Source organism: Gobio gobio (genome assembly GCF_949357685.1).
Source record: "Gobio gobio genome assembly, chromosome: 6".
NCBI lineage: Eukaryota > Metazoa > Chordata > Actinopteri > Cypriniformes > Gobionidae > Gobio > Gobio gobio.
This window is the reverse complement of record NC_137102.1, coordinates 46,340,390-46,350,385: the sequence shown is the minus strand read 5'-3', so window position 1 is coordinate 46,350,385 and position 9,996 is coordinate 46,340,390. Positions and strand designations below refer to the sequence as shown.

Genomic DNA, 9,996 nt, shown 5'->3' with positions numbered 1-9,996 from the left:
CGAAAAAAATGAGGAAGTGAGCAACGCAGAGAGAAACTCCTGGAAAGTAAGGCAGACTCTCGTATGGTACAAACCCACTGCCGTTAAAAAAAGAGCCGGCAGCGCGAGCGGGGGACGTGATGAGTCACTCGCGAGGCGTCGTCGGCCCGCTTTGATCTGCCGCGGTTGGGGTCTCGCGCTGTAAAATATTTGAACAAGACGAATAGCCGGTGAGTCACGGTAACGGCGCTAGAGCTAAGCGTGTTATGTTTCTAAAAATATCCTGATAAAGTCGAAAAAAGAGAATTACAACATCATATTTGAGATTTTGGCTAATTTTTTGTTTTACAGTCATTTAAGTCACACATAGGCCATACTGAAAACGACGACATTCGCCTGTGGAGATGTAGGCTAAATGTCTAATTCCTCGGTTTTCTGGGTGCGGCGTGCGCCAAATCTGAAAGCAGAGCTGAGAAACAGTTTTTGTTTTGGAAGCATTCAGAATGCAAAGAGCTTAAGTGACATTGAGATATTTGGCAAATAAGCTGGTTGTCAGACCAAACATTTTGTTAATAGCTATGCCCGTGAAGTTCTCGCTTGCTCTCCGAAGAGGATCAGTTTACTGTTGTTTTATTGATGATAATAATGAATAACAGGATACTAACAATACTTTTAGTATTGATTTTTGGCTTTACTTAAATTGAACTTTAAAAAAAAAAAAAAAACGTTAATTGTCCCGTGTCCCACTGTCCCATTTTTTCTTGCGCGCGCTCCTCTGCGATGCCGAGACAAAAGCTGCGCGCGGGGAGGAAATAGAGGCAAGGAGCTCGTGACGTCGGGAAGACTCAGTCACACACACACACACTCACACACCCTCCTCCTCCCCTCTCTCTCTTTTTCTCAGTGTAAATACCATCTCCACCAGATGAGCGGGCGCACTGGATGTTTCTGTATAACATCACAGAAGCCTTCAGTAGGCTATCTTTACTGGCTGAGATTGACGTTTTGTTGTTTTTGCTTGCATGTTTTTGTTTTGTTTTAACTGATATTATTCTTGGATTTCAACACTCGGCTTCTATATCCTTCGCGACCTGTTCTGTTATCAGAGAGCCTTAAAACTGAGGAAGAGGAAGGTCTCGACACCTCCAGCTCTAAACCTCACCCCTGGATATGACAAAGATTCCTGGAGTCGAGGGAAATGCCACAGAAGAGCCACATACAGTAGCCTAAAAGACTGGACTGTACCGCGCGAGGGGCGGAATGGCGTTGTGGAAAGGACTCCTGAACCTTCTTGAATGTGCATGGTTGCGATAGAGAGAACAGAGCCACACCAAGACCAGCTGCAGCAGCAGCAACACAGAAGGTAATACACGCAGACAACAGGGGGGCATTTTCCTCGTCAGACCGCGTTAAGATGAGCTGTTATTCGACACGCGAGCGGGCGCATGCCATGCTGTAGCGCTGCGCAGCCAAATGGCACGAGCCAGCGCGACCGAATCGCTCTGACGTTCGCGGAGGACAAGACGTATGATGATGAGCGGCAGCTGCCGTGGGACCAGTCTGCTTGTCCCGATGCGTTCTCCACTCTCCATTCGGTTCGCCTTCACTCTTCCTCGCACACACCTGCTCGTATTCTCTCTCTCTGTTCTGGGAACGCGTGTAGGCAAATAGAACCGCGTCTGGCGAGGGAACAATGGAGTTGTCAGAGGTTCGCTGTTCGAGCGCGAGCGAGGAGCTGTACACCATCAACAAAACCCCGAGTAACAACAACGGGAACCGACCGAAGCGCCTGCTGTGGCAGAATGCCGTGCGACACATCACCGAGCAGCGCTTCATTCACGAGCACAGCCCCAAACCCGTCTCACCGGACGAGCCTCACGCGCAGGGCTCGCGCAAACACTCCGCCGGCAGGACGTCGGTGAGCGACCGGCACAACAACGGCGGCACTAAAGTCTTCCCCGAACGCTCGAGCAGTGACCTGGGTTTCTTGCAGATCGACTGCGCGCCCAGCAACTCGGACTTCTTCCTGAGCTGGGGCTACACGTACCGCGGGGTCATCTTCCCCACGCTGCGCTACGCCTTCAAGTCCAGGGACCTCGAGCGTCTGTACCAGCGCTACTTCCTGGGCCAGCGACGGAAGTCCGTGGTGGTCATGAACATTTTGGACGTGGTGACCAAGCTGACCCTGCTCGTGCTGCACCTGACCCTGGCGTCCACGCCGATGGACCCGATCAAAGGGATGCTGCTCGGCTTCTTCACGGGCATCGAGGTGGTCATCTGCGCTCTGGTTGTGGTGCGCAAGGACACGAGCTCGCACGGTTACCTGCAGTACAGCGGCGCGGTGACCTGGGTCGCCATGGCCACGCAGATCCTCGCGACGGGACTGGGCTACGGCTTGCTCGGGGATGGGATAGGGTACGTGCTCTTCACGCTCTTTGCCACCTACAGCATGCTGCCGCTGCCTCTCACCTGGGCCATCGTGGCGGGACTACTGACCTCCGCGCTGCACATCGCGCTCCAGCTGCTGGTGCCCCCTCGAGCGCAGATCTCCACGAATCAGGTGAGACGAGAGTGAATCAGAGAATTGTGCAACATTACATCAGGGCAAGTTTGTGTGCATTGGTGCGGGTGCAATTGGATGTTTTCAGTGCTTGAGGAATTGAACCTAGGCGCAACGGTCGCTGTCCACCCAACGTGGTGCTGAAAGTGACATTTTAAGGTCGTTCTCAGAGAATTGCTGTTCTGTCTTATATTGATGTCTTGTTTTCGCGGTCCAAATTTTGTAGAGGTCAGTAAAGGTCAAGAAGAGCTCGTGAATGCGGCAGCAGTCATAATAGAGCACTGCAGTCAGTTACCCATTTTAAGTAACATCTGAGGAGAGCTTAGGCATTGCGAGTGTTTTCAAATATGTTTATAAAGACGTATGTTTTTTTTAAAAATATTAATATTAAAAAAATCACAAAAATACAACACAATTAAAGTATAGATTACCCGAAAATGAAAATTCTGCCAACATTTACTGTATGACTTTCTTTCTTCTTCTTTTTTTTTTTGGCCGTACAATGAAAATCAATGAGTTGTTTTCACGCCGGTGTTCTTTAAAGTATCTTCTTTTGTGGTTTGGAACAACAATAGGATAAGTAAACAATGACCGTTTTCCTTTTGGGTGAACTATCCCTTTATACGCTGCTTTAATTGCGTGCACACGGTTGCATGCGTGCGTATGCATGTCAACAAAGCCTCTTTCTCTCTCGGTCAGATGCTTGAGAGATTCTAAATGACAAGATGCCCCGAGGTCAGGCTTCACACATGTGATCATATCATATCACGTCTAAACTGAGGCACTACAGTTATTCTGTGACATTCACCTGCACACACATGCTGCCCACAAACAAGCAAACATGCTGCATACACAAAAACAAGCACACAGCCACACAAAACAGAGAAGAGACGGGAAGCTGTGTGAGTTAATTATAGGGTGCAAAGATTTTTCACTGTGATTACAGCAGAGAGAGAGACAGACAGACAGACAGAGTTGTTTGGTGTCCTTTCACACGCTGATTCAGGCCAGGTCCAGATGTCTATATGCAGATTCAGGTCAAAATAGCCAAACTCAGCCACTCATCTCTAGCAGCCCCAAAAATGTGTGCGTGTCCAAGCAGTGGTCGAAGATGCTGTGTGAGGTAGACTGTAAAAATAGCATGCGTAGGAGGGAGATATGGAGAAGGGCTCTCTGACTCACACACTTGTCTGCCAGCATCTCTTCGTTTCCCATCTCTGTTTCCCTCTCCTTCGCTCATACTGCAGGACGCGCTCTCACACACACACACACACACACAGACCTGACCGCACACCTGTTTCGTGTTTAGCCCTACGTAAGTAGAATGCCGTCAATGGCTGGGTAAGATGGACGTCAGTTAGAGGTTGCTTTCATGTGCTCTCTCTGGGTTTATGGAAACCCCTTCAGGGTCTCAATCTATCATTTATAAGACACTTCACAAACTCTTCCAGACCAATGTGAGAGGTTGTGTGCAGTAGGGTGGATTGTGGATAGACAAAGTGCAGGGAGATGTGGGTAGGAAAGTTTTTTGTGCATTAAGAGCGAGAGGTTTTGAGTTAAAATCTTACTTACTCACAATAAACACACACACACACACACCATGGACATAATGATTTTTATACTGCACAATCGGTATATTCTATCCCCTAAACCTAACCCTCGCAGAAAACGTTCTGCATTTTTACATTTTCGAAAAACATAATTTAATATGATTTATAAGCTGTTTTCCTAATGGAGAACAAAAGAATATCCTCAATGTCTGAGATTTCCTGTATTGCCCTACTTGTGTGGACATTTTATCCTCGTATAAATGCATAAATAATTACATTTTTAAAAATGTTTTTGAAAGAAGTCTCATATGCTCACTAAGACTGCGTTTATTTGATAAAAAATACAGTAAAACACTAATATTAGAAAAAATTTAATGTAATGAAATAAAAGAGTTTTATTCAGCAAGGATACTTTCAGTTGATCGAAAGTGGTAATATAGACATTTATAATTTTGCAAAATATTTATATTTCAAATAAATTCTGTTCTGATGGCTGAACTTTCTATTCATCAAAGAATCCTGAATGTATCACGTTACCAAACACATTTTACTGTTTTCAACTGCACCAAATCAGCATATTAGAATGATTTCTGAAGGATTATTTGACACTGACGACTGGAGAAATTGGAATAATATTTCACAATTTGTAGTAACAATATAAATAGTAACGATTCAAAACAGAGTGAGGAAGTTAGCATTTAATTTATTCTGTTGTGATGTCAGTAGTGTATGTGAGTGAGTCACCGGTGTGTGACCGGAAAGTGAGAGATGTAAATAAAGTTGGAAAGTTATCCGATATCAACGTCTACTGGCATCATTATGTATGGCTCTACTAACATATGCTTGTAAGAGTGATAACAACAGGGAGTGACATTACAGAAGTCTCAGACACATTCTGGTTGTCAAACGTTGTAGAACATGTACAGTATTTTTTTAATATAATGAAATACACCCTTCTGCTATAGGACACCTGTGTGAATTTATAGAACTGACTTCATACATCCACTAAAAAGGATGCTTAAAAACAATATTTTTCAGAAAAAGGAAGTTAGTTAAGAGAAAAGCCCTATATAGCATAACTCTTTTTTGTATCCAATGCAATGAAATGCAGAGATTTTATGTGTGACTTAAGTGTCCAAAATATAAGTAAAAAGGTAGCATCTTTTGTTGCATTTCATTTTGTGGAACAGAGAGTGACAGAGAAGTGGAGCATCGTGTGTGGGGGCAGCGCTCCGTGCCCAAAATTACTGCCCTATATATGCCGTGGTCTGCCATTAAAAGATGATATACTTAATATAACAAAGTTTAGTTTGAGGAGAGGATTCAGAGTGAAATCACTTCAGACTGCTTGCTGCAGTGGCTGCTTTCAACAAACATGAACTGAGATCACAAAATCACAGATTTTTAAAGGGATAGTTCACCCAAAAATGAAAATTCTATCATTTACTCACCCAAACCTGTATGACTTTCTTTGTTCTGCTGAACAAAAAAAGAAGATATTTTGAAGAATATGGATCGCATTGACTTCCATAGTCTTTTTTTTTCATCAGGGCCGTAGCTTGGGAATTCTGGGCCCCCTGAAAAAAAACATTGATGTGGGCCCCCAACGCCCTTCACTCATATCATATTCGGTAGATCTATAAGATATGGGCATGGAGGCTCACATCTGGTGCCATGCACCTAATAAGGATTTCTAACAAAAACAAACAAATAAATAAATGCAAATAAAGGTTATTGTTTTTACGTATTTTATGTATATAAATATTAAATCAGAACAATGGCATTAAGTGACTAATAACCTATTATTGTGCAAGACAAACTAAAAAAATAACAACAAAATATAAGAAATTAGTAAAATGATAAAATAAACTTTTTTAAAGTACAGCAATATAATAAAATGTCTTTCCAGTCAGTCTGATGTCTAACAGCTGAGATAAATATTCAGAAATTAAAATTAATGCAAGTCAAATGTAAAATAAAACCATTTAAGTTTCTCACTATATTCATTTTTGATGAAGATAATGTTCTATTTTATTAAATGAAGCTAATAAATGTATTCATGAATTCCCCAGCCGGCAAGTGTGTAATCCTTTTGACACGCACATCTATTTTTCTGCATGTTATATACAAACCAACAAACATAATAGCGCAAAAAAAAACTGTGACTTTGAGCGCGTAAGGTTCTATACACTATATAACCATGAGACTAAACCATTTTTAGGGAGGGGGAGAGAGGAAATTTGGAAAACTTCTTTAACTAGCCTAAAGTGCATGATTTTGTGGTTTTCATTTAACTCTCAGGCATACAAATGTATATACTATATTGATTCATAAGAGTAGGCGGATATATAGAATTACTGGATTTAGTGGGCCCCAATAATTGTCACCACCTTTCACCCCACTAGCGACGGCCCTGGGGCCCATCATGTTTTGGAACTGTTTGGAACTCTTTTGTGTAGATTGTAGAAGAAAGAAATTCATACATGTTTTGGAACGACAGAATTTTCATTTTGGGGTGAACTATCCCTTTAAGGAGGCTAAATTCATTGCAGATTTTTTGGGGTGGCTGAGATGAAAAAAGCGGGATCTAGCAACGCTTATTTACATTACATTTACATTTATGCATTTAGCAGACGCTTTTATCCAAAGCGACTTACAACTTGGGGGTACAATAAGCGATTGGTCGTGAAGAGTCGAGTGAGCGCAACAAGTGCCTGAAATACTTGGTCCGTGTACATTTCTCAGTGTAGCACAGGCTAGAGTAGGGCGGGAAAGAGGAGGAAAAGAGGAAAGGAAAGGTTTTTTTTTTTTTTTTTTTTTTTTAGGAGGTTAAGTGCTCACGGAAGAGATGAGTTTTTAGTTGACTTTTGAATGTTGTCAATGAATCCGCATTTCAGATGGCGGTGGGCAGATCATTCCACCAGCTGGGAACGTTGAATGAAAATGTTCTGGAGAGGGATTTTTTGCCTCTCTGTGATGGTACCACAAGCCTTCGCTCCTTAGCTGAACGAAGGCTTCTGGTGGGGGTGTGACGACGTAGAATCGAGTCAAAGTATGCAGGAGCTGAGTGCGTGGTGGCTCTGTAGGCAAGCGTCAGCGACTTAAACTTGATGCGAGCAGCGAGTGGTAGCCAGTGCAGAGAGATGAAGAGTGGTTTGACGTGGGTCCTTTTGGGCTCGTTGAAGACCAGACGTGCCGCTGCATTCTGGATCATTCGAAGTGTTTGGATCGCACAAGAGGGGAGTCCAGCCAGAAGCGCATTGCAGTAGTCAAGTCTAGAAATAACCAGGGCCTGGACAAGAAGCTGTGTTGCGTGTTCTGTTAGGAACGGTCTGATCTTCCTGATGTTGTAGAGCGCAAACCTGCAAGAGCGAGCTGTCTTAGCAATGTGATCTCTGAAGGACAACTGGTCATCAAATGTAACTCCAAGATTTCTGACTGATTTTGAAGGGGAGATCAGGAATGCACCTAGCTGGATGGTGAAGTCATGTTGCATAGTGGGACTGGCGGGAAAGATGAGGAACTCAGTCTTTGCCAGGTTGCTTATGACACAGTACCTCTTGCAGAAACCTGAATGCATGTGTACAGTGAGCAAACAACACATATTGCTCATGTAGATTTTCACACATGTACAAATCAATAACAGCAGGCTGACTGGTCAATTAAATGTTTTTATGTCTGAGTGATTAATAATGTATTTTTCAATCAAGCATTTGAAGGCTGACACCGTTAGACGGTCCTGCCGTGTAATGGAAACCTTGAGAACAATCATCTTCTGCTAACAATGATAGTGTAAAATTGTACTGAGATCAGTATTACACTGTAGAAAGCAACATGGAGAGAATTACTAGGTAACGGTCCAATGCATCAGGTTTGATTAGGGAAAATGTCCCGGACAAACCTCCACAGTTTCCAGTGAGAAGGCTAGATCGTCCTGTGTTTTCTTTATTCAACAAATGGCAGAAAGCCAGAATGGAAATGCAGCGGTGAGATTTTGGGCTTCATAATAGACCTCAGTAAGAGTAGATGGCATATTTAATTTGACACGGCAATGAGGGATAGAATGCTGTTCAATATGAATCTAATATATAATATCTAATACGGTTGTGTACCATCAGTGAATAACCTTATAAAAATACAACAAATTGCCAGCGAATAAAAACTCAAATGAAATGTGGCATCTATTCTTGACTAAAGATTAACAGGGCATAAGAATACAGGAGCATTCTAGTTCAAAATAAAATACATTGAGATCAACCCTGACTGCATCAAAAGTGCTGGGAATGTGAAATGCTCTATAGGTTATCTCAGTTACAGGTGCTATATAGCACTTAAAGGTCTGGGCTGTCGGAAGAAAAGGTTGTGGGGTTTAATCTCAGAGCTGCCAAGAGGTCACAGCGAGCAGCAGTGAAAATACAGCCAGTCCCACGACGCATGATTGGACATCTGCCGTAAGATGCTCCATGGAGACTGGCTCCTGTGTGTCACTTAAAAATACCCTAAATGTCAAATTTCAATTTCAAAGTGAATCAAATGGGAATTGTAATGTTACTGCTCGCTGGTTGAATTATCAGTGGACAGCAGCCCATCTACTGGAAATCTCAGAGGCAGCATTTTACAACTGTAATCAACCCCAGTAATTAAATGGAGTGTTAATTAAATCTCAGTTCAGCTCCTCGGCGTGGTGAAGACTCTCTGGCTGGAGTACAATGTTGATATTAACAGTTTCATTAGATCTGTTGGTTTGTTGGTGTGTTTTTTTCAAATTCTCTTTAATTTGCTGCAGTCAATGAAAGTCAGTCACTCTTAACGATTTCTCCTGCATGCTGATGGATATCACTGTACTTTGCTGAGATAATTATGGTGTTAAAGGCTATAGTTAAAGTGCACTGTATTTGTGTGTGTGTGTGTTTGAAGTAGAGTGATTTAACAGATTTGCTCTGCAAATTCTCATGCTGTTTTTACATGCACAGTGGCTTTGAGTTTTGAGTTTTAAGCCACAATGCATGAATTTCATTTCATATAATGCCACTATTTTGTATAGAAGCCGAGCCAGTTCTCATGTTTCCGTCATTTATATCTCAGAATTGGGAATGTTCCTCGCAATTGCAACTTTATATCTCACGATTGTGACTTTATATCTTACAATTCGCCCTTTTGTTCTCATAATAGCACCGTTGTTTTTCACAGTTGCAATTATATTTCTCACATTATTGACTATTCCTTATAATTGAGGCTTTGTGTGTCAGCGTTGATACTAGTTATTTTAACTGGCCCATATGTCTCACAATTTTGACTTTATTTCTCATAATTGCAACTTTATACCTCACAAAAAGTAGCAAAAAGATTAAAGTTACTACATCTAAGAAAAATTGCGTTCCCGTGCAAAACTTTTGGGTTCACTCGCAAAAAACTCAAAAGTATTGCAAGTGGATTAAACGTTTCTGGGAGGAACCTAAACATTTTCCGATCTAACGCAAAGTTTCCCATCTTATATATTTTTTTTCCACCACCGAGTGCCTTTAGGGGCTCCGTAGGTTTCCATATTTTTCCAGAAGATTTCACAAATAGGCATTTCTTATGTTTTAACTAGATATATTGTTCAAATTAAGACAATTATTGGGTATTTCTGTTTGTCAAATGTTAGTGGATCCTGTCCATAATTAATGAATTTAACTACAATGTGGTTCAAGTACAATTATGAAATGACTTTAAGACAGCATTGGGAAATTTACCTGTAGATAAATGTAAAACTAGCAACAGCTAAGAACAATATTCTAAGAAACACACTCAAGCAAAGACTCATCTTCATTAGTCTGTATGCAGTTAATGTTTTCGTTCAATGTGAGATCGTGTATTTTAAGGTCAGTGATTTGAATGGAGAAAGTCTGAAATAATGAGCTTTCC

At 41.9% G+C, this 9,996-nt stretch overlaps 1 protein-coding gene across 2 annotated transcripts in view; it reads left to right on the top strand.

The window, feature by feature from the left end:
• Nucleotides 1-881: 881 nt before the first annotated feature.
• The window catches only part of adcy8 (adenylate cyclase 8 (brain)), a gene marked incomplete at its 5' end in the record, with an annotated part of 72,836 nt that continues 63,721 nt past the window's right edge, over nucleotides 882-9,996 (top strand). Inside the window, one exon of one of the 2 annotated variants that reach the window (XM_079818843.1) lies at nucleotides 882-2,539. In XM_079818843.1, coding sequence (XP_079674969.1) covers nucleotides 1,673-2,539 — 867 coding nt within the window. The remainder of the gene's footprint in view (nucleotides 2,540-9,996) is intronic. The other variant, XM_079818842.1, reaches the window with a different exon arrangement.